At 44.0% G+C, this 25735-nt stretch overlaps 1 protein-coding gene across 1 annotated transcript in view; it reads right to left on the bottom strand.

Annotated features, from left to right (window-relative positions):
• MICU1 (mitochondrial calcium uptake 1) overlaps positions 1 to 25735 on the bottom strand; it is a 379328-nt gene that overhangs the window by 74749 nt on the left and 278844 nt on the right. The window contains exon 10 of the mRNA XM_068257773.1: positions 10918 to 11026. Within this exon, the coding sequence (XP_068113874.1) occupies positions 10918 to 11026 (109 nt within the window). The remainder of the gene's footprint in view (positions 1 to 10917; positions 11027 to 25735) is intronic.

Here is a 25735-nt window from a genome sequence, read left to right as displayed (position 1 = left end):
AAATTTTGGCTCCTTTTCTTGTCACTAATAAAGCTTTCTGTGAAATCCTAAAGGTACTCATTGGACTTTGGGCCCCTTAGCGCACTTAGGGTGTAAAAAAGTGCCACACATGTGGTACCGTCGTACTCAGGAGAAGTAGTATAATGTGTTTTGTGGTGTATTTTTACACATACCCATGCTGGGTGGGAGAAATATCTCTGTAAATGACAATTGTTTGATTTTTTTTTTTACACACAATTGTCCATTTACAGAGAGATTTCTCCCACCCAGCATGGGTATGTGTAAAAATACACCCCAAAACACATTATACTACTTCTCCTGAGTACGGCGATACCACATGTGTGACACTATTTTGCAGCCTAGGTGCGCTAAGGGGCCCAACATCCTATTCACAGGTCATTTTGAGGCATTTGTTTTCTAGACTACTCCTCACGGTTTAGGGCCCCTAAAATGCCAGGGCAGTATAGGAACCCCACAAGTGACCCCATTTTGGAAAGAAGACACCCCAAGGTATTCCGTTAGGTGTATGGCGAGTTCATAGAAGATTTTATTTTTTGTCACAAGTTAGTGAAAAATGACACTTTGTGAAAAAAAACAATAAAAATCAATTTCCTCTAACTTTTGACAAAAAAATAAAATCTTCTATGAACTCGTCATACACCTAACAGAATACCTTGGGGTGTCTTTTTTCTAAAATGGGGTCACTTGTGGGGTTCCTATACTGCCCTGGCATTTTACAGGCCCAAAACCGTGAGTAGTCTGGAAACCAAATGTCTCAAAATGACTGTTCAGGGGTATAAGTATCTGCAAATTTTGATGACAGGTGGTCTATGAGGGGGCAAATTTTGTGGAACCGGTCATAAGCAGGGTGGCCTTTTAGATGACAGGTTGTATTGGGCCTGATCTGATGGATAGGAGTGCTAGGGGGGTGACAGGAGGTGATTGATGGGTGTCTCAGGGGGTGGTTAGAGGGGAAAATAGATGCAATCAATGCACTGGGGAGGTGATCGGAAGGGGTCTGAGGGGGATCTGAGGGTTTGGCCGAGTGATCAGGAGCCCACACGGGGCAAATTAGGGCCTGATCTGATGGGTAGGTGTGCTAGGGGGTGACAGGAGGTGATTGATGGGTGTCTCAAGGTGTAATTAGAGGGGGGAATAGATGCAAGCAATGCACTGGCGAGGTGATCAGGGCTGGGGTCTGACGGTGTTTTGAGGGTGTGGGCGGGTGATTGAGTGCCTTAGGGGCAGATAGGGGTCTAATCTGATGGGTAGCAGTGACAGGGGGTGATTAATGGGTAATTAGTGGGTGTTTAGGGTAGAGAACCGATGTAAACAATGCACTTGGGAGGTGATCTGACGTCGGATCTGCGGGCGATCTATTGGTGTGGGTGATCAGATTTCCCGCAAGGGGCAGGTTAGGGGCTGATTGATGGGTGGCAGTGACAGGGGGTGATTGATGGGTGATTGACAGGTGATCAGTGGGATATTACAGGGAAGAACAGATGTAAATAATGCACTGGCGAATTGATGGGGGGGTCTGAGGGCAATCTGAGCGCGTAGGCGGGTGATTGGGTGCCCGCAAGGGGCAGATTAGGGTCTGATCTGATGGGTAACAGTGACAGGTGGTGATAGAGGGTGATTGATGGGTAATTAGTGGGTGTTTAGGGTAGAGAACAGATGTAAACAATGCACTTGGGAGGTGATCTGATGTCGGATCTGCGGGCGATCTATTGGTGTGGGTGGGTGATCAGATTGCCCGCAAGGGGCAGGTTAGGGGCTGATTGATGGGTGGCAGTGACAGGGGGATTGATGGGTGATTGACAGGTGATCAGTGGGTTATTACAGGGAAGAACAGATGTAAATAATGCACTGGCGAATTGATGGGGGGGGGGGTGTCTGAGGGCAATCTGAGCGTGTAGGCGGGTGATTGGGTGCCCGCAAGGGGCAGATTAGGGTCTGATCTGATGGGTAACAGTGACAGGTGGTGATAGGGGGTGATTGATGGGTGATTGATGGGTAATTAGTGGGTGTTTAGGGTAGAGAACAGATGTAAACAATGCACTTGGGAGGTGATATGACATTGGATCTGCGGGTGATCTATTGGTGTGGGTGGGTGATCAGATTGCCCGCAAGGGGCAGGTTAGGGGCTGATTGATGGGTGGCAGTGACAGGGGTGATTGATGGGTGATTGAGGGGTGATTGACAGGTAATCAGTGGGTTATTACAGGGGGGATAGAGGCATACAGTACACAGGGGGGGGGGGTCTGGGGAGAATCTGAGGGGTGGGGGGTGATCAGGAGGGAGCAGGGGGCAGTTTAGGGAATAAAAAAAAATAGTGTCGACAGATAGTGATAGGGAGTGATTGATGGGTGATTAGGGGGGTGATTGGGTGCTAACAGTGTTCTGGGGGGTGGGCAGGGGGGGTCTGAGGGATGCTGTGGGCGATCAGGGGGCAGGAGGGGGGGGGGGGGGGGGGAATCAGTGCGCTTGGGTGCAGACTAGGGTGGCTGCAGCCTGCCCTGGTGGTCCCTCGGACACTGGGACCACCAGGGCAGGAGGCAGCCTGTATAATAGGCTTTGTATACATTACAAAGCCTATTATACGCATTGATTGGCAGAATTCTGTATTCCTCTGCCCGCCGGCGCTGCTAAGTGGCCGGCGAGCTGGAGGGTAAATCCCCGGCCATCGATCCCCGGTGGAGGATTGCGTCACGGATGACGCGATCGCTCCGCCCATGCCCGTACAAGAACCGCCGCCTCTGTGCATGCAGCGGTCCTTGCAGGATCCACTTTCCGGCCGCCCCTGTGCAGTGGGCGGTCGGTAAGTGGTTAAAGTGGCACTACGGCGAAAAATTGTAAAATTTAAAATATGTGCAAACATAGATAAATAAGAAGAATGTTTTTTCCAGAGTGAAATGAGCCATAAATTACTTTTCTTCTATGTTGCTGTCACTTACAGTAGGCAGTAGAAATCTGACATAAGTGACAGGGTTTGGACTAGTCCATCTCTTCATAGGGGATGCTCAGCAAGGCTTTTATAAAGATTTTCCCTAAAAAGGATTTATACAAAGATGCTGGCTGGCTTCCCTACTTCCTACACAGTTTTTTGGCAGTTGGACAGAGTAACTGCCATTTACTAAGTGCTTTTGAAAATAAATATATCCCTGAGAATCCCCTATAAAGAGATGGACTAGTCCAAAACCTGTCACTTCTATCAGATTTCTACAACCTACTATGACAGCAACATAGGAGAAAAGTAATTTATGGCTCATCTTGATCTGGAAAAAATGTACTTCTTATTTGTATATGTTTGTACATATTTAAAATTTTACAATTTTTCGCTGTAGTGCCCTTTTAAATTTCAGCAGAAAAGCAACTCAGAATCGGTTGAACCACTGCTGTTGTCCCACCCAATGTAGTAGAATGTTATAAGGGCCCTTATCCACCCACTGCTCCCTCTCTTGCCCACTTGATCAAGTTCTTCTAGTATTCAGTACTCGATCAATCGATCTAAGATGGATATTTTCTATCCTGCCCTATCCACAGTTTAGAATGATGTTAGTCCAAAGTCAACAGAAATTAGGATCGATCAAACACGTGTAACTGATTCCAGGCAGGTTAGATCAAAGTGGTCAAGTTTGCCAATAATCAAACTGGAAAAGAATTGTGTGTATGGCCTGCTTTAGTCTCTTCTTTAAAGTGAACCGAGCATCATTTTTAACACCCAGTGCAGCTCTATAGCAAATTAAAAATGCATTCTAAAAATGTGGTTTATTATTAAAAAAAACTTTTGTTTTACCTCATCTTTTTACATTTAAGGGTTAAAATACACACTTCTTGAAAGGACCTGCAGACGGAGATCAACAGATGATGGAAGGCTAATAAGAAATCACTTCATTAGACTTAATTGACCACAAACAAACCCTGAGCCTTCCCTATTGTACTTCAAACAGAAAACATAATATGCACTTGAAGAATTTCACACCTAGCCTGGATAAGACATTGTAAAAGCAGCAGGAGTTTTTGAACTCCTGAAACATGGCAGCCCTTTCAGCTATTTGAAGCCAGGAGCTGCTTAGATTACTTTAAAGGGAAGGTTCAAGCAAAAAAAAAAATGAGTTTTACTTACCTGGGGCTTCTACCAGCCCCATGTAGCCATCCTGTGCCCTTGTAGTCACTCACTGCTGCTCCAGTCCCCCGCTGGCAGCTTTCTGACCTCGGAGGTCAGGGCCACATTGCATACATTTTTACGCATTCCAGCTAGTGCAGGAACAAACATTTACGCATTGCACCACTAACGCGTAAAAATGTATGCGTTAATGTTCCTGCACGAGCGGGAATGTGTAAAAATGTACGCAATTCGGCCCTGACCTCCGAGGTCAGAAAGCTCCCAGCGGGGGATCTGGAGCAGCAGTGAGTGACAACGAGGGCACAGGATGGCTGCATGGGGCTGGTAGAAGCCCCAGGTAAGTGAAACTCATTTTTTTTTTTTTGCTTGGACCTTCCCTTTAAGGAGTTTAGGAGGTCCCGTTACACTCCATTCTTCAGTCTTATTTGCAGGAGCCACCACCACCACCATTACTTAGCACAGCCTAGAATACCATAGAGCAGGGATTCTCAGCCATGTGAGAGCCCTTCAGGGGTTCCATGTCAAATCTGACACTTACCTGGAGGCTAGACACAAAACAAGACACAGAACATTCATATAGCGCTTTTCTCCTGGCGCACTTAACCTAAAGCGTTAAACCTCTTAAGGACCACATGTTTATAACCCCTAGTGACCAGGCCATTTTTTACAATTCAGCACTTCATACAACTTACCACCCAAATTAATTTTACCTGCTTTTATTCCCACCAACAGAGCGGTCTGTTGGTGGTCTCTGATTGCTATTGCGATGTTTAGGTTTGTTTTTTTTTTAATTCATAAAAGATGACCCTTTTTTTGTAAAAAAAATAAATAAATAAATAAGTAAAAAAAATTCTATTATTTTTAACCCCCCCGGCCATAGATTGCAATCCATAAACTACAGTGCTCTCTCATAGGCCCCATGCAGCCGCCCTGTGCCCGTACCGTACCATGCCAAACCAATCCTCCTGTCCCCTGCCACAGCTTAGTTTACCTTCTGCCGACTGATTAATCGGCGGGTCACTGCGCCTGCCTGGTCCTGGATGCACGTGTCCTCGTTCACTCTCCTGTCAGGGAGAGCGTCCTGCGCAGGCGCAGTACAGGGTTTTCTCTTACTGCGCCTATGCAGGATGCTTTCCCCGACGGGAGTGCAAATGAGGATGCGTGCAACCAGGGCCATGCAAGAGCAAAAACTAAACTGAGTTGTGGCAGAGGACCAGAGGATAGATGTGGCATGGCGCAGGCAGAGGACGGCTGCAGGGGGCTGGTAAAAGGCCGAGGTAAGTTAAACTTGCTTTTTTTATGCTTTAGGTTCCCTTTAAAGCACCAGAGTGGCAGCCACTAGGGTGCACTCTATAGCCAGTAGCAGTGTTACAGAGTTTTGCCTATGGTCTCCTTACTGAATAGGCGCTGGCTTACTAAAAAGGAAGAGCTGAAATTTGACCCTGGTCTCCTGTGTCAGAGGTAGAGCCCTTAACCAGTACACTATCCAGCTACTAAATAGTGACTGAATAGTCCAACTTCTGTCATTGCCATAGGACAAGATAGACCTACTCTCGCATACCTCAGGAGCAGAGGTCAGCATTGTGTTTGAGAGGATGTAGGGCGTATCATTGTGGCAGATCGTGCCTTTGGAGAGAGACATAATGATAATGTTAGGAGGGAAATGCTTTGATTGGGGAGTGTTCAGTTATCTACAGTTATAGTGCTGAACCCAATCAAATTCTGTCTTATGTCTGCACTGTGGTGAGTCACGAGTGAGAAGCAATGGCAGTTATTCTCTTTACTAAGAAGACTCTGGCTTTGTTTCTATTTCAATGGAGTTATAGCAGTTAGTAAAGCTACTAATTATTAGGAACATAAATGAAACAACACATACACAATGAAATTCTAACTGGGTTTTATACAACAAACATGAATAACTCTTATTACCCACAGCAACCGTGTACTCCTCTGAATAATGCATAGTAATGTTCCTGAGCAATGATCTGCAGTGATGTGATCATGGCTTGCCTCTGTTGTGGACATTTTATGTTTCATTTTATGTTGTCATCGTAGAAACACTATTTATGTAAGCAATAAACTCTCAGGGTGGGAGACACAAAACTGAAAGACGATAAACAGATGGAGAAATGTTCACTGTACAGACGCACCATGTAATTAGAAATATTTATGCCACTTTCAGTGATAACGGCTAAGTCTGGTGTTTAATGCACACATTTATCTTGATGGTTTTTATTTTATAGTGCTATATCAATTCCTGTAAGAAAACAATATCTGTTTCACAGGTTCCTCTAGCCACACACTGCAAGAGGTGCCATGCTCTCTCCAATGCAACCTTAGTATGAAGTATATTTATGCTTTATAACATCTGACCAATCAGCCAAATGGTTCAAACGGATCTCTACTTTGAAAATTGCTCAGCTCTAACCCAATGAGCACAAGTGCTGCTTGTGTGGGCAACAGTAAAATGGCAATGTTTACAAGCACAGGGAAAGGGGCTTAACAATGAGCTCCAGTGAAAATATTGCAATAAAAAAAAGTGTTTAATTTTTACAATAATTATGTATACATGATTTAGTCAGTGTTTGCTCATTGTAAAGTCTCTCCTCTCCCTGATTTACATTCAGATATTTATCACATGGTGACATTTTTACTGCTGGCAGGTGATGTCACTGGAAGGAGATGCTGCTTGCTTTTTGGTATTGTGATGTCAGTACCTCAGTGCTGTGAGGTGCTGACATCACACTGTGGGAGGGGTTTCACCACAATATTAGCCATACAGACCCCCCTGATGATCCGTTTGAGAAAAGGAATAGATTTCTCATGGAAAAGGGGGTATCGGCTACTGATTGGGATGAAGTTCAATTCTTTATAACGGTTTCTCTTTAAAGTGGATCTGAACTGTAGCACATCAAATATGGAACATACTTTATTTCATACATGGTAGCTGAATAAATTCACTGGACTGTGCTTTGTGCTTGTTTAGCTAGATCAGAGTGTCTTATCAGCAGCTGTGAATCAGAGCAGTGTGAGCTGTGCCTCAGCAGCTCTCTGCTCGGTGTAAACACAAGATGTATCCTTTCAGTGCTTCTAGTGAAGTGAATCCAAGTAAAACTTCAGTTTTCTTTCCTTGAACTGTATTTAAGAATTTCTCCCCTAAAGGTTATGATGTTAGCGCATAGAAGTTGTTCTGAGTTTAGTTCCACTTTAAAGCGGATCTTAAAAAGGAACTCCAGTGAAAATAATGTAATTAAAAAAGTGCTTCATTTTTACAATAATGATGTATAAATGATTTAGTCAGTGTTTGCCCATTGTAAAATCTTACCTCTCCCTGATTTACATGCTGACATGTATCACATGGTGACATTTTTACTGTGGGCAGGTTATGTAGCTGCTTCTAGCTGTTCTGGCTGTTACAGACAGCTGTAAGCAGCCATTTCCTGTCTGTGAACATTGTTACATTGAGGCAGTTTGCCCAGAGTACCGCGGTCCCAGAGCTTCTTGTGGGAGGGGTTTCACCACAATATCAGCCATACAGCGCCCCCCTGATGGTCTGTTTGTGAAATGCAAAAGATTTGTCATGTAAAAGGGGGTATCAGCTACTGATTGGGAATAAGTTCAATTCTTGGTCGGAGTTTCTCTTTAACTAAAAAGTGATTTATTTAATATGAAATCCTGATTCAATTACCCCCCCCCCCCCCAACCAACCATATATACATTTATTTAACTGCAGGCTAAACATCACCAGATCTCACAGAGTACTCTGGGACAGAAAGCAGTATGAGATCATAGCCTATAATAAATATCATCAGGAGGGAGGGGTTACATATTAATATACAGCATTATATAGATATAAGATAAGAAGCATTTCTGTCGCTGTAATCAGAATAAGTAAGGTAAAAATGGGTATCCTGAATAATTTATTACCTTTTACTATAGGTCATTATAGTTCCTCTTTAAAGGACAACAGAAGCGAGAGGGATATGGAGGCTGCCATATTTATTTTGTTTTATGCAAAACCAGTTGCCAATGCAAAATGAACGGCGCCAGCCACATCAATCTATCCATATGCAACAGTATTACGTTATGTTAGATCTATTGTTTTAGGATCTGCCTGTGTGGAGAGCACAACAAACACATGTTCTACAATACCAGTTGCCTGGCTATCCTGCTGATCCTCTGCCTTTAATACTTTTAGCCATAGACCCTGAACAATCATGCAGCAAATCTGGTGTTTCTGACATTAATTGTGAGATCTGACATGATTAGCTGCATGCTTGCTTCTGGTGTGATTCAGACACTACTGCAGTCAAATAGATCAGCAAGTCTGCCAGGTAACCGGTATTGTTTAAAAGGAAATACATATGGCAACCTCCATATTCTGCTCAGTTCAGTTGTCCTTTTTTAATATAAAGATGATTTGCAGGTTACATATTTATTTTACTGTACCTTTCATTAAATATCATTGTTTTTCAGGATGTACATGCTGTTGATCCAGAGATGGTTTTATAAATATAAGCTACTAAAACACACAACTGTTTAAAATTCTCTTAGCGATGTGAAAGCAGTAACTTCAGTAAATGGTTGTTACAGCATCACTGCAGTGCAGTATTATGTCAGGGGAATCCTCAGCATCCTGAAATGAACTGCTCAGAAATGCAATTGCACCGAGAACCTTTGTTAGAAATCTCCTGCTTCCCTGCACACATGTCCTTGGAAGATGAATCTGCATTCACGGAACAGATAGGCAACATCTGTTTAGAATACTAAGCAATGGTTTATTTTGCTAGCTAGGCAAACACTGCACACCTTTCTCTGCACATTATATCAGTTTTAATTACTGTAAGTTTATGCCGGGTGATTTTTTTCAGTGGCAATTAAAAGCCTTCACAAATGAACGAAGATAAACTTGGATCTCTGTTTTCAGAACCACTGGAGCAAAGGAAACAGCCTGTGCTCCTGTTTACTATAAATCTAGAAAGTAATGCACGTCAATGTACTAGTTCAGGTTAAAAGGTTGCTGTCTACCAAATAAATCTGACAGTTTAAATGCCATGGCTGCCTTGGAGAAATGTTTTCTTTTAATAGATTTTCTACCCTTAACCTTAAGAGAAAAAATAAAACGTCACTGTGATTAAGCAGGTTTTTAATGGGCACTGCATCTTCCGAACTGTGCACATCACCATAAACGTCTAATGCTTATGGTTGTCTGTGTTACTGGAAAGAGTTCAAGGCTTCCATCACAACATGCACAACAGCAGGGGCAAAACTACAAATCATACAGCCCAGCAAATGTTGGTTGTCTGCCCCCTCCATGATCACTCCTCCACCACCTGTGGTCACAGTTATGGGGAGTTGTGGGACCCATCTGCAGGGGGTTGTAAAAGTGTGGCTACAGTGGCGTAGCTAAGGAGCTGTGGGCCCCGATGCAAGTCTTACAATGGGGCCCCCCAAGCACTCTATACATAACAATTAATACGGCGCACCAAAACCTGCCAATGGCAACTACAGTGTCAGAGGTGCAAGAAGGGGATGGGGAATAGTTTGTTAATGATTACCACTATTTAAAGTATCTATAGAAGTGATCATTATTAAAACAGGACCAATAGAGAGCTAATACTGCAGTTGAGGGAGGGCCCTACAGGCCCAAGGGCTCCGATGCGGTTGCAACCTCTGCAGCCCCTATTGCTACGCCCATGTGGCTATTATAATTACCTCCTCCCAATAACAGTGCATTTGCCAGGACCCCCCCCCCCCCACACACACACCATATCAACTTTGAACATGACACTCGCTAAGGAGGTTGGTCCCTGTATAAGTGGGAGAGAAGGTAGGAAGCTGGGGTCCAGCTACAGCTCTGACCTCCCTTCCCCTATACGATCATAGAAAGACAAAAAAGGTTTAGCTATGTGTGTATATATAGTGCAGTGCATGCTGTCTGAATATATACAATGCAGTGTATGGTGTGTTTGTATATAAATACATATACACCTAGGCCAAGTATGCTGTGTCGTCCCCCCCCCCCCCTTGTGCAGCAGTGCCCCTCCTATGCCACGTGCAGCCCCTTCTTCTATGTGCATCATCAATGTACAGCAGCTCCTCTCCAATTCAATGTGTAGCTTCCCCTTCCGTGTGTATCGCCAAGGTACAGCCGCCCCCCTCCCATTCCATGTGCAGCCCGTCTTCCATGTGTATTATTTATGTACATCACCTCCTTTCTCTCATGAACAGTTTCCTTGCGCATCAGTTTCCCCTTTTCATGTATTGCTCCCCATTTTCAGCCTTTACTTTTATATGTTGCAACCAGTCTTTTATGTCCAGGTGCCCCCTGCAGCCACCAAGGCCCTGGCCTTTGTAGCCTTTCCAGAAATCCGGCCCTGACTGTATAATGCAAAGTATGCTGAGTGAATATACAGAGTGCATTGTATGCTGTGTGTATGTATAGTGCAGGTATGCTGTGTGTGTATGTATAGTGCAGTGTATGCTGTGTGTGTATGTATAGTGCAGTGTATGCTGTGTGTATGTATAGTGCATTGTATGCTGTGTGTATGTATAGTGCATTGTATGCTGTGTGTATGTATAGTGCATTGTATGCTGTGTGTATGTATAGTGCAGTGTATGCTGTGTGTCTATATACTAGCATTGACTCATGTTACTATAAGTACAGATGTAACTACTCATACCTCTAAGTAAATAGTGAATGCAAGGAGTCCTCCAGATTATTCTGACATCAATACTCCCTACACCAAAAAGGAATCTTGTTAAAAGCAGACCATTAATATAAATACCTTTATCCAGAGAGGCTCCTGCCATATGGTAAAAGCTCAGCGCCGTGTCCACATCATTAATGTTCTTGAGAAAGGTAAAAAAGTTTTCCACTTCTTCAAAAGTAAGCCCCTGAAAAAAAACCACAGCCAGAAACAAACTGAATGATGAAACTGTCAGAAACAAACAAGTTCAAACAAAAGTAAACATTTCTGAGACTGACAATAGGTTGTAAAGCAATATTTATGCTCAACAACTCACATTACTCTGCTTTCCAGCTTTAGTGGTCAGAGGGCTAAAATAACATCACATGCCTTCCTTTAGTAGAACTTACATAATCAACAGTAAAAGGCTGCACACACTAGGCTTTTTATAGCCAAAATCATCTTAAAGAACCAATACAGCTGAAAAAGGTTTTGGATAAATTCATCTCCTCATGGGGGATGCTCATGGTTTTCTTGGTTTTCAAAAGCATTCCCCGAACGACAGATGCTAAGAAGTATCATTTGAGCTTGCTGGATCTATAAATTACAGCAATCTGTTACGCACTGCCCACTGGAAGACACTCTTTCATGCGTCTCACCTTCATCCCGCCTCCTCTCCCCACAACAGTAGTACATGTCACTCTGCTTCTATACAGCACTCATTTCCCACAGGCCCGCCTACATGACGGGGGACACTGTCCTGGATTCTCATCAGAGATGGCTTTCTCACCCATGTTCTATCTACCGTGTGTATGGTAGCTTAAAGGGATACTGTAGGGGGTCGGGGGAAAATGAGTTGAACTTACCCAGGGCTTCTAATGGCCCCCCGCAGACATCCTGTACCTACGGAGCCACTCACCGATGCTCTGGCCCCGCCTCCGGTTCACTTCTGTAATTTCAGACTTTAAAGTCTGAAAACCACTGCGCCTGCGTTGCCGTGTCCTCGCTCCCGCTGATGTCACCAGGAGAGTATTGCACAAGCCCAGTATGGTCTTTGGTCTGCGCAGTATGCTCCTGGTGCCATCAGCGGGAGCGAGGACACGGCAACGCAGGCGCAGTGGTTTTCAGACTTTAAAGTCTGAAATTACAGAAGTAAACTGGAGGCGGGGCCAGAGCATCGGTGAGCGGCTGCGCGGGCACAGGATGTCTGTGGGGGGCCATTAGAAGCCCCGGGTAACTTCAACTCATTTTCCCCCGACCCCCCTACAGTATCCCTAACACACATATGAGTGCAAGGAACACAAATAAGTTCAAAAGTTCAAGATCTGTCTATCTAAATACAAAATTATTATAATGTATTGGATCTTAAAGGACCACTATTGTGAAAATCAGTAAAATCTAAAATTCATATGTATAAAATGTACATTTGATCCAGAATAAATTGCACTATAAAATTATTTTTTTTCCTATGTTGCTGTCTCTTACAGTAGGTCGTTAAAATCCAGCAGATTTTGTACTAGTCCATTTACTTATGGGGGTTTCTCAGAGTTTCTTTAGTATTATCAGGACTTACTGAATGGCAGTTGTTTACTCCAACTGCTAAAACAGTATGCAGTAAAGTAAAGTTTATACATCATTTTACTCTAGAAGAATTGTCCTCCAAAGTGTCCTCCAGAGGCTTCTCTAATCCTTTTTGAGCGGATGGCTGGTTTGTGGAACCCTCGTCTTCCTTGTGGCCGTGCGCCCATCCTTAAATGAGCGTGGCCGCACGGCACAGGAGCACCGACAGCCCATGCCTGCGCAGTAGCACAAGGCCGATCAAGCATGAATGAAAACGCCATGCATGAGAAGATCCGTGTTACTGTGCAGGCATTGGCCGTCTTGCACCTGCGCCTGTAAACAGAAAGAGTGTGGCTGTGCGAACCTATTCAACAAGCCCTTGTTGAATAGGTTTAGAGGGTCCCAGTGAGGGAAGAGCAAGCTTGAGGGAAAAAGGAACATGAAGGTGATTTCGGCGCACATCGCGAAACCAGGCGCCCCATAGCAGTAATGTAATGCTGCGCAGGGTGCGTAAGGGTAATTCGGGGCTCCCCAAATTACATCTCCCTCCGAGGTGCGACAATTTCGAGGGGAAATAGTATTTAACGGTGCCGAGGAGTTTTGCAGCAGCAGGGAGAGCCATCATTCGGCTCTCCCGGCGCCCAACTCAACGGTGACGCATACATAAGTACACAACAGGGAATCCGATGGATTATCAAGAGGCTTCCTCTACTGAGGTGAGTATCTTGCTTTTTTTCCCCTTCAGGTACACTTTAAAAACTCTATGCTACTCCAGGATTTGAATATTATTTTACGATGGACGGATTCTTTAGGGGAGATTTTGAAAAGGTAGAGGGAGTGATAGAAACGTGAAAGAATTAAAGTGGACCTGAACTCTTGCACGGGACAGAAGGAAAACAGAGAAATGCACCCTGTATGTATTTAAAAAGTTTAACCTGTGTAATTCACCCCTCATTTGTGTCTAATCAGTAGTTGTAATTTGAACTCCCCCGTGTCACATGACTGCCACGGCAAATAAGCAGATTAGCCCATTTGAAAGCACAGGATATACAGTATGTCTGTTTCCATGAATCAGGAAGTAGAAACTGTGCAAATTTATTTTAGAATTTGAATCAGCTGTAACAAAAAAGTGTTTTTTGTTTAAAGGTTATTATTCTCTTGTGTATCTTTTACAGCAGAGAGGAGTTCCGAGTTCAGGTTCACTTTAAACAAATATTTTTTTAAAGATGAAATCAAGATATTCTAATCATCCAATCAATGCATCTTGAGCATGTGCGTTTAATTTAGATTGGCTTTCACTGATTTTTTACATAGCAATTCTACGTCTTATAAGTAGTAAGGCCATTAATCTGAGTCCAATGAGCCATGTCTGCCTTCTTGAATAAATCTCTAAATCCCGTTTCCCATACAAGATCTTTAACCAGATTACTTTATATAAGACAAATTATATTTCGGGATGACAAATGACAACCACATCTTATGGCTAACCTTTTGCAGCATTTATAATGAAAAAAGACCAGCAATTACTCACAGTGTGTCATATGGTACAAGCAACATTATGCTAAATTTGTGATTAGGCCATATACAAAAATGAGGCATGGTATTCTGTACTCCCACAATCTATTTACTCATTTTATTGTATTTAAAGAGCTCTGTGGACCATTCACAGTTCTGTCCCACGAAGGGGCTCACAATTACACAGAAAGATTTCTTTATTTAAAGGGCCACTATTGCAAACAAATTGTACAATTAAAAATGTGTAGGTATGCAAAGTTCTAAGAAGTGCATTTCTTCCACAGTAAAAAGCACTATAAATTACTTTTTTCCTATGTTCCTGTCACTTAGGTAGTAAAAATGTGACAGATCTGACAGGTTTTGGACTAGTCCATCTCCAAGCCTTTGCTAAATGACGGTTGCTCAGTCCAACTGCCAAAATAGCATGCAAGCAAGCAGGGACTTTTTTGTAGGTCCCTTTCATGGAGTGCTTTTCAAAAGAATAAAAAAAAAAATTGAGTATCCCCCCTGAGGAGATGGACTAGTCCAAAATTTCAGATTCAGATTTTTACTGCCTACTGTAGGCGATAGCAACATAAGAGAAAAGTAATTTATAGTGCATTTTACTCTGGAAGAAATGTACTTCTTATAAATGGGTTATAAATTAAAAAAAAAACACAATGGTGTATCTTTCAAGGGGAAAATTGAAATTAGGACTTAGCTGGAGCTTCCTACAGCCCCCCTATCCCGCAAGGTCCCCAGCGTCCTCCTGGTAGTTCCATTAATCAGTGACTTCGGCCTAAAGTCAGCCGTGCGCACCCCCACCACACACGCTATGTGTTATCACGCCGGCGTGAGAGTTCTGCGCATGCACGGGTCTCTAAGACTCAACCACGAATGCGCAGGACTCTCACACCGGCCGGCGTGATGACACGTAACGTGCACGGCGGGGGCGTGCATGGCCAACTTCAGGTCAAAGTCCCTGATTAACGGAGCTGCCAGCGGGACCGGGGAGGAGCTAGGAAGACACCGGGGGACCTCGCGGGCTATGGGGGCTGGAGGAAGCCCCAGGTAAATCCAAATTTTAATTTTAGCCTGTGGTCGTGGTCCCTTTTAAGAAAACCTGCACTAAAAAAAAAAATCAGACATTTCTATTGTATTCTGTGGCTGGCTGTCATGCTCTAATTAAAAAAGCAGCTGTAAAGTGTACTAGTTACAAGGACCATATATGACGAAGAAGACCAGGGTTTGATCCTGGCTGGAACCAGTACCTAACCAGTAATGCTCCAAATGACTACCATGATGGCTTACTAAGCAAGTGGCTGCAGCTTTCCTTATATTCATGAGCAGCAGAAAAGCAATTTACAACTGTTTCATTTCAACTTGCATGCTAGAAAGCAATCACAGCTTCCACACTTCTCATGCAATTTGAAAGGCTGAAAGAAAACCTTCTAAGGCCCAGTGCACACCAAAAACCTCTAGCAGATCTGCAAAGAGAGACGTTTTCTAAACATGCCTAGCGGTTTTTGGAGCGTTTTTGTGTAGCAGATTACAAATATTGTTACAGTAAAAACTGTTACTGAACAGCTTCTGTAACAAAGACGCCTGGAAAACCGCTCTGATCTAGCGTTTTTCAGAGCGGTTTTCCACTTTTCTATACTTTAACATTGAGGCAGAAACGCCTCAAAAATCTAAAAAATGCTGCAGCCCGAGTTTGCGTTTATGGAAAAAACGAGCCGCTCTGGTGTGCACCGTCCTATTCACTTTCATTAGCCAAGTGGGTTTCCCCCTGCAAGCGTTTTAAAAAACGCTCCATCCATCGTCCATCAAAAACGCTTAATAATTTTTGTATTACTAAGTTGACCTCTGATTGCCATTTCAGTAATTATGTAACTGATGTACTGTATATGACTTTTGCAAATGAAACTTGATGATTTAAGCACATATATAAGCAGAATATTTTAGAATACCAATCAAACTTTACAGTTCTGGTTTAGCTTCTGGACGTCTCACACTTGTCAATTTACAGCTATTTCTGGTGTTTTAACAAATACTAACTTAACACTGCATAGGTAGTAAAGGTGGTGATCACAGAGAGTAGCTTACCTAAGATAGGAGACCAAAAAAATAGCGCTTAAGTATTTATTGAAATAAGGTAGTATGCATATCCAGATGAAAAAGATCACAACAATAAACGGCCACAGTAAAACCAAGTAAAGGCCAAATTTCTGTACTAATGGACATTGACCTGTCCTCTGCCTTTAACACCGTTGATCAATCTCTGCTCTTTCGGACCATATTGTCAGTGGGTATCAATTGCCTAGCACATTCTTGGATTTGCTCTTACCTGTCTAGTCACTCTTTCACTGTCTCCTACACCAACTTCTCTCTATGCCCACTGTCTGTTGGTGCACCATAAGGCTTTTTTATTGGTCCTTTTCTCCATTATGGCTTAGGACAATTAATGAGCTCTTTTGGTTTCCAGCATCACCTGTATGCTGATAGCACCCAAATCTACGTCTCGGGGCCTGACCTCTCTACACTATTACCTCAAGTGCCTGGCTGTCCATCTGCTATTTCAGCATTCATGTCTTCCCATTTCCTCAAAATTAACATAAATAAAAGAGAATTGTGAAATTTCCATCTTCTTTCTCTGCACCTCCACCTGTAGTAACCATCAATACAGAAGACATCCCAATAACTTTAACTCTTATGCCTGCTGTCTTGCGGTAACTTTGGACTCTGAGCTCTCATTTAAACCACATATTACTGCATTAAAGGAGCACTATAGTAAAAAAATAAATAACAAATAATAATAATGTTATTCTGATTACCCTGCTAACATGTAGATAGTAGGGAAGATATCAGTTTTGAAGCAGGGCTTTTTATTTCAAACCCTTCAAGAAGAGATTATTTACAAAACGTAACAGATTTTTTTTTCCGTTTGGTTAGCAGGCTTGCCAACATAGTAGTCCAATCCACACTTGGTTTGCTCTAACTGCCTTCTCCTCTGCACCTGTCTCTCTCACAGGCTGAGCAGCCATTTTACCACTAAAATCATTCTTGCACACAGGGCTTTGAAAGTATGCTGGTACGCATAATTGCTGCTGAAATCCTGGTAGCTAATTCATAAAGCTCCCGAATTGATCTCGCAACCTCCTGTATAAACTGCAGATCCTTTACCACTGGGCTTTGCCTAATGCCATGCTAGGTGGGAAAAAAAATGTACTCATTTTCCAACCTAGTCACTCAGTGCAATACTTTATTCCCCTCTGTCTCTGCTCCCCGACCTATAGTTATTAATGTATAAAACACCCCAATAACCTCAACTCCCAAAGCACGGTGTCCATTTTAAACATATCTCCACAATCTGTCTCTTCCTTAAACAAGAGGTTACTAAAATGTTTGTACATGCTCTAATCATGTCCCATTATGAATACTGCAACAACCTACTTTGCAGCTTACCAGTATAATACAGTATTACAATGTACCAGTATTGCAAATGTCTCAAACTACACATCAACTGTATTTATTTCTACTTGTGTTGCCGATTGTCCTGATTGTACAATATGTTTAATCATGTATCTATGCTCCCCACTATTGTCCGTTTTGTACTATGTACAGCACTATGGAAGATGTTGGCACTATATACAGTAAATAAGAGAAATAGTAATAAAATCATATTGTTTTCCATTTTCACAACATTCTTTAACCTTTAGTATCTGAAGCACTCCTTTCCTAAATGAATTTACATGATTTACGGTTTCATTTTCAATTGAATTTAGTTTCAGCACCTAATGTGTTGACAAGTGCTGCTTCTCTGCAGTCTTAGCAGGGCGCTGGAGACTGCAGCTCTACGTGGAGATAAGGACTGATTGGTACTGTGTGCTATACATTTACTGGCTCACAATGAACTGCCAGAGACTGAATGCATCATCTAATAGTGCAGTTATAACAAAATTCCTAAACTCTGCTTCTTACAAACATCTCTTCAGCATCTAAATGTAAAGGACAACAACATTTACATAAAAGTGATTATCATTATAAAGCATGCAGGATTGCGTAGGAATTACCCCTGTTAACATTATTGTTCAAAGTGATGTGTGTGTTATTCTGGTGTGAAAAAACATGTTTACAATGGTTTGCATCTTGTTTTTTCAAAGACATACATTTTCACAGCAAAACTATAGTCTGGCATAATATACAACCTGTGTCACTACTCTCTATAGTAAAACCCCCACTATCCGGCCTCAACGGGAATCGCCTGATGCATGAATAAGTGTAGTTTCTAAAAGTGCTGCAGCTTGGGCCAGGCAAACCAAGTGGCTGCTTGGGTCATCACCCACAACAGGGGCCTCCTGTGCTGCCAGGGTCCCAGTCTACTACTGCGGGTGGAAGCTCTCTTAAAGCGGATCCGAGATGAAAACCTAACTAAAACAAGTAACTTGTCTATATAGCGTATCTAAAGTTTAGATAATTTACACAGCGAATCTGGCTGCATACAGCTTCAATAGTTTATGATGATTTATTCCTGTGATACAATAAGAGCGGCCATGTTCTGTTTGTCATCATTACACAGGTAATCTGCAACTGCATCTCCACCCCCCAGCCTGTGAAAAATTCACCCCCCCTCCCCTCTGCCTCTGAAATCTCTGGCTAGTAACCTCCTCCTCCTGCCCAGACTGAGCTCCCATAAGCCCTTGCTACATGGGTCTGAGTGCCTTGGCGTTTTGGAGAAGCTGTGGGTGAGGCTTGTTTAGTTTATAGGGAATTTGAGTATTAAAACAAAAAAAAAAGTATTTGGCTTGAGGAATGCCCTATAAGCTATATGTAAGGAACACAATTATGCAATGAATAAAAATTCATCTCGGATCCACTGTAAGTTCTCAAGTCTTATCTCCTGCACTCAGAGATAAAAGAACAATCCAGAGAGCACAGTGCTGCAGCTCTGCATCACACAGCTCAGTGGCTAAATAGGCTGCAGCAGAGAATGAAGCTAAACTTATTATTTTCTTTTTAAATAAAGTTTGTTCTTAGAACTTAAAGTGAGATAAAACTATGACATAACATTCAATAAAAATGTGTTTTCCTACTTTTTATTACCTATACAGTTACCATATTTGTTGTTGTGCACAAATGATATTGTCTATTTACGATTTACAAGTCCTCAAAGTACAGTTTATCTGCTCTGAAAGCTACCATTGCATAGCTGCCGTATTTATACATTACAATTTATCTAGTGATCACTTCTCAGCTTCTACAGCAGAGCTTATTTTCAGCACAGCTAGAAATACAGTGGCTTGCAAAAGTATTCGGCCCCCTTGAAGTTTTCCACATTTTGTCATATTACTGCCACAAACATGAATCAATTTTATTGGAATTCCACGTGAAAGACCAGTACAAAGTGGTGTACCCGTGAGAAGTGGAACGAAAATCATACAGGATTCCAAACATTTTTTTAAAAAATCAATAACTGCAAAGTGGGGTGTGCGTAATTATTCAGCCCCCTTTGGTCTGAGTGCAGTCAGTTGCCAATAGACATTGCCTGATTAGTGCTAATGACTAAATAGAGTGCACCTGTGTGTAATCTAATGTCAGTACAAATACAGCTGCTCTGTGACGACCTCAGAGGTTGTCTAAGAGAATATTGGGAGCAACAACACCATGAAGTCCAAAGAACACACCAGACAGGTCAGGGATAAAGTTATTGAGAAATTTAAAGCAGGCTTAGGCTACTAAAATATTTCCAAAGCCTTGAACATCCCACAGAGCACTGTTCAAGTGATCAATAAGAAATGGAAGGAGTATGGCACAACTGTAAAACTACCAAAACAAGGCCATCCACCTAAACTCACAGGCCGAACAAGGAAAGCGCTGATCAGAAATGCAGTCAAGAGGCCCATGGTGACTGGACAAGCTGCAGAGATCTACAGCTCAGGTGGGGGATTCTGTCCATAGGACAACTATTAGTCGTGCACTGCACAAAGTTGACCTTTATGGAAGAGTGGCAAGAAGAAAGCCATTGTTAACAGAAAAGCATAGGAAATCCCATTTGCAGTTTGCCACAAGCCATGTGTGGGACACAGCAAACATGTGGAAGAAGGTGCTCTTGTCAGATGAGACCAAAATGGAACTTTTTGGCCAAAATGCAAAACGCTATGTGTGACGGAAAACTAACACTGCACATCACTCAGAACACATCATCCCCACTGTCAAACATGGTGGTGGCAGCATCATGCTCTAAGGGTGCTTCTCTTCAGCAGGGACAGGGAAGCTGGTCAGAGTTGATGGGAAGATGGATGGAGCCAAATACAGGGCAAACTTGGAAGAAAACCTCTTGGAGACTGCAAAAGACTTGAGACTGGGGCGGAGGTTCACCTTCCAGCAGGACAACGACCCTAAACATAAAGCCAGGGCAACAATGGAATGGTTTAAAACAAAATATATCTATGTGTTAGAATGGCCCAGTGAAAGTCCAGATCTACATCCAATCGAGAATTTGTGGCAAGATCTGAAAACTGCTGTTCACAACTGCTGTCCATCTAATCTGACTGAGCTGGAACTGTTTTGCAAAGAAGAATGGGCAAGGATTTCAGTCTCTAGATGTGCAAAGCTGGTAGAGACATACCCTAAAAGACTGGCAGCTGTAATTGCAGCAAAAGGTGGTTCTACAAAGTATTGACTCAGGGGGCTGAATAATTACGCACACCCCACTTTGCACTTCTTGATTTGTAAAAAATGTTTGGAATTATGTATGATTTACGTTCCACTTCTCACGCGTAAACAACTTTGTATTGGTCTTTCACGTGCAATTCCAATAAAATTGATTCATGTTTGTGGCAGTAATGTGACAAAATGTGGAACACTTCAAGGGGGCTGAATACTTTTGCAAACCGCTGTATATACTAATTGTAGCAGACAATGGAATGTAAACAAAAGATATCACCTCTTCGGATGCAGCAGGGCAGTAAGCTTTCCATTGAAGAAAGAGCTGTGTTTAACTATTTGAATGTTGTTCTGTTACAAAGGTTTTGTGGTAGCAGATTTTAAGTTGTAAATCTTATACAGCAAAGCAGAAATGCTGAGTTTTATACCACTTTAAGTAGTGTGGCTAATTGGGCTGGAACAGAGGAAACACTTTCTCTGTACTTCTGCTTTAAATCTAATGTACATACTTTTGGAGAAAGGAATGGTTAAAGCTTTGCACAAAAAACAGACTTCTGCAGATACTAGCAATCACCCACAATGGTTTTGAATAATGCCAGAACAGAAGATTGGTGGAAGTGGCACACCTTACCCAAGTGGTGGGTGCAAAGCCTGTAGGTGCTAAGCACCTCCTCTCATCTTGCATCACATCCAATTAACCAGGTAAACAAAACAAAAATAATCCTGTACGCTGCATCAGCTTAAACAACATAATGCATACTACTGTATCACCTATTGTACATGTGCAGGAAGTCCAAATGGATACTGTAACCATTCGTGGATGATACTGTGATCAGCGCTTACCATCTCTCTCGATCTGTCAGTCATGCTGAGGGGCGGGAACGAGTCTCAATTCAGACTCAATAGGCTACTGGTTTGGCGCCACGGCTCCGCCGACCGTTAGCTTGCCCGGCGTACGGTAATGGTGAGATGTCTTTACAAGCATACTTGGTTTCTTGAAGTCGTGCCTTCTAAAAATGACAGTTTTGGACCGTTTTGGCCAACTGTTGCTCTGCTCTCCACAACATACATGCTGCTCAGAGGAGAGCTGAGCAAGCAGGACTGTATGAGAATCAAAACACGAACAGAAGTCAATTCCTGGATTCCCCCAAATTATTATTTCAAGTTTACAAGTAGCTTAGGCAGGTGACAGTTTTAGCAATGTTTATTTTAACAAATGTGTTAGGTACGAGGAAATGTAGCGGGATGTTTATGCTAGATACTTGCACTTCTCTCTCCAGTAAAGGTCAAGGAATCAGAGAGTTTAAATATGCATGCCTGGGATCTGCTAAGTCTCGTAAGTTCGGGAACGTTAATAGGCCTCATTAACCACTTAACGACCGCCCCCAGCCGATGGGCGGCGGCAAAGACCGGTCCCAAACGACCGCAATACGCCCATCGGCGGGGGCGGCATCAGCGGCGGCTGTGCGGCGATCGCGTCATCAATGACGCGATCGCCGCCGGCAATAGGCTCCGCCCACCCTACTCGGAAACCCGCCGGCCAATCAGCAGCGCCGGCGGGTTTCAAACCTCCGCGATCCGGCCAATCAGAGTGTATAATACACTTTGTTATGGTAACAAAGTGTATTATACTGGCTGCCTCCTCCGCTGATGGTCACTCGTCGTGCGACCATCAGAGAGGACGGCAGCCATTAGCTAAGTGCTAAAAAATCACACTTTGCCCCACACAGACCCCCCGATCGCCCACCCCAGCCCTCAGAACCCCCCCTGACCACCCCAGCACACCAGTATCTGCACCCCACCACCCACCTAAAAACCCATCAATCACTCCCTGTCACTATCTAGGGACGCTATCCTCTAGGTTAGGTCCCTAACTGCCCCCTAGGGTCCCCTGATCACCCCCCCTACCCTCAGATCCCCCCCAGACCCCCCTCCCAGACCACCCCCCTGTATGCTGTATACAGCTATATAGCTGCCTTACCCACTGATCACCTGTCTATCACCCATCTATCACCTGTCTATCACCCCTTGTCACCACCACCCATCAGCGCAGACCCTAAACTGTCCCTTGGGGGCACCTGATCACCCACCCAGACCCTCAGATTGCCCTCAGCCCCCCCCCCTGCTGATAACCTCCCCAGTGCATTGTTTACATCTATTCTCCCCTGTAATCCCTCACTGATCTCCTATCGTCACCCCCTGTGTCTGCCACCCACCAGATCAGGACCCAGTCTGCCCCGTGCGGACACCTAGTCAACCCCCCACACCCTCTGATCGCCCTCAGACCCCCCCCCCCTCCCCCCCCCCCAATCACCTTCCCAGTGCATTGTATTTGATTGTGCTGTAATTGCATTTGATTGTGCTGACATTCAATTTCATTGTGCTGACATTCAATTTGATTGTGCTGTAATTGTATTTGATTGTCCCGTGATTGTCCCGTGATTGTCCCGTGATTGGCCTGTGATTGGCTTTGATTGGCCTGTGATTGGCTTTGATTGGCCTGTGATTGGCTTTGATTGTCCCGTGATCGGCTTTGTCCCGTGATCGGCCTGTGATTGGCCTGTGATTGGCTTTGATTGTCCCGTGATTGGCTTTGATTGTGCCGTGATTGGTTTGATTGGCCTGTGATTGGCTTTGATTGTCCCGTGATTGCCTTTGATTGTCCCGTGAATTGAGTGCCCTGTGATTGGCCTGCGATTGCCTTTGATTGTCCTGTGATTGTTTCTGATTGCCTCTGATTCCCCACTCACCACCACCCCCCTGTCACTATCCTAGTGATCTAAAAACAGTGATCAGTGAAAACTGTCACTTTTTTAGTATCACTAGTGTTAGCAGTTAGGCCAGTTAGCTAGGCCCCTTTGTAAGTGTCAGTTAGTGCTCAGCCCACTGCACCACAGTCACTAATTAGCGTCATCACTGTCGCTAATCAACATTGGTACTATATAGTATCTGTAAGTGATCATTACTGATCGCAGTCAGATCTATTAGGGTCACTAGGATCCACAAAAAAAACGCAGTGTTTGCCCGATCAGGCCTGATCGTTCGCCTGCACTTGCGTTCAGCCCGCCCCACCGCAGTGACAGAATTTTTTTTCTGATCACTGCAAAAAACACTGTACAATAGCTGTGGCACTGTAAACCTCAGTTTTGATTTATTTTTTTATCAAAACTCAGTGACCACAGCTTTCTACCTCTCAAATACTCCCTTTTGCTAGGTAGGTGCTCTTTTTTTCTGGGTAGTCTCAGAGGAATACCCCCTAAATTTAGCAGCCCACCATGGCAAGAAAGGGGTATTCCGATGATGAGGTTCTCAGGTACATGGCCCAGTCGGATGAGGACGATTGGGACGCCTCATTTGATGAATCTTCCGGGTCAGAGTTTGAACCTGAATTGAGCAGTGGCTCACTGACCGATAGTGATGATGAGGTTGAGGTCCCGGCTAAAGCCAGGCGTACCACACCCCATGTTGTTGGACCGCAGGTGGCGCAGGATCAGCCTCAAGGGCAGCAGAGTGGTGTTCGTGCTGGTCTGAGATTTCATGGTGGGGCAGGCACCAGCAGCACAACATCTCCTGGACCTAGAACCAGTACTTCCGTAGACCCTGGTGAAGTGGCGAGCACCAGCATGGAAGTTGAAACTGGTTCGGTGGCACGTGCAGTAAGATCCCAGTCGCAGCCACCAAGAAGACGGGCCCGTACTACCCCTAATTTACCAGAGGTGCTGGCAAACCCAAATTGGCAATCCCCTGATTCCGCCGCACCCGTACTTCCCCCTTTCACCGCCCAGTCTGGAGTCCAGGTGGAGACAGATAATCTAGGATCGGCCCTAGACTTTTTCTATCTGTTCTTCACCCAGGATCTCTTGGACTTAATTGTGGCAGAGACCAACCGTAAGGCCACACAATATATAACCGCCAATCCGGAAAAGTTCCTTGCCCAGCCTTTTCGGTGGAAACCAGTCCAAGTTTCCGAAATGAAAATTTTTTTGGGCCTTCTCCTTCACACGGGACTAGTAAAGCAGAATGTGTTGCGGTCTTATTGGTCTACGGACCCAGCACATCATGTTCCCCTGTACTCTGCTGCCATGTCCAGGACACGATTTGAGAACATCCTGCGCTTCCTGCACTTCAATGACAACGAAACCTGTCATCGAAGTGACCACCCTGATTTTGACCGGCTCCACAAAATTCGACCCCTCATAGACCACCTGTCATCCAGATTTGCAGATGCTTATACCCCTGACCAGGACATCTGCGTAGACGAGTCCCTCATACGCTTTACCGGGCGCCTTCGCATCAAACAGTACATCCCAAACAAGCGCGCCCGGTATGGGGTGAAACTGTATAAGCTCTGTGAAAGGGCCACAGGCTATACATCTTATTTTAGGGTCTATGAGGGAAAAGACTCCAAATTGGAGCCGGTCGGATGCCCTGACTACCTGGGGAGCAGTGGAAAGGTTGTGTGGGACTTGGTGTCACCCTTGTTCCAGAAGGGGTACCATCTTTTTGTGGACAATTATTACACAAGTGTGGCCCTCTTTCAGCACTTAAAAATAGAAAAAATCCGATGCTGTGGCACCGTGCGGCCTAGTCGCCGGGGCTTCCCCCAACGGCTCATTACCACCAGACTTAAGCGGGGGCAGAGGGCCGCCTTGTGTGCTGACGACCTGCTCGCGGTGAAATGGAAGGACAAGAGGGAGGTTTACTTCCTGTCCACCATTCACGCAGACACGACAGTTGAAATTCAACGGCGAACTGAGGTCATTGAAAAACCCCTTGTCGCCCACGAGTATAATACTAACATGGGAGGGGTGGACTTCAATGACCAGAGGTTAGCGCCCTATTTAGTTTCCCGAAAAACAAGACGCTGGTATAAAAAAGTGTCTTTTTACCTCATTCAATTGGCAATTTACAACAGCTTTGTTCTCTACAGTAAGGCTGGGAGAACTGGATCGTTTATTCAATTTAATAAACAGATCATGATGGAACTCCTGTATCCAGGAGGTGCCGTGGCCCAACCCCAAGATGCAACTAGCCGGCTGCATGGAAGGCATTACGCCTATCCAATTCCGACTACCCCAGGTCAACGAATCCGAAGAAAACGCTGTCGTGTCTGCAGCAGGGCTGGAATAAGGCGTGACACCACCGTTTATTGTCCCACCTGTCCTGACCAGCCTGGCCTATGCCTAGGGGAGTGTTT

The sequence above is a fragment of the Hyperolius riggenbachi genome, chromosome 10 (assembly GCF_040937935.1).
Source record: "Hyperolius riggenbachi isolate aHypRig1 chromosome 10, aHypRig1.pri, whole genome shotgun sequence".
Lineage (NCBI taxonomy): Eukaryota > Metazoa > Chordata > Amphibia > Anura > Hyperoliidae > Hyperolius > Hyperolius riggenbachi.
Note: the sequence above shows the minus strand (reverse complement) of the source record. Positions and strands in the feature narration are given on the sequence as shown.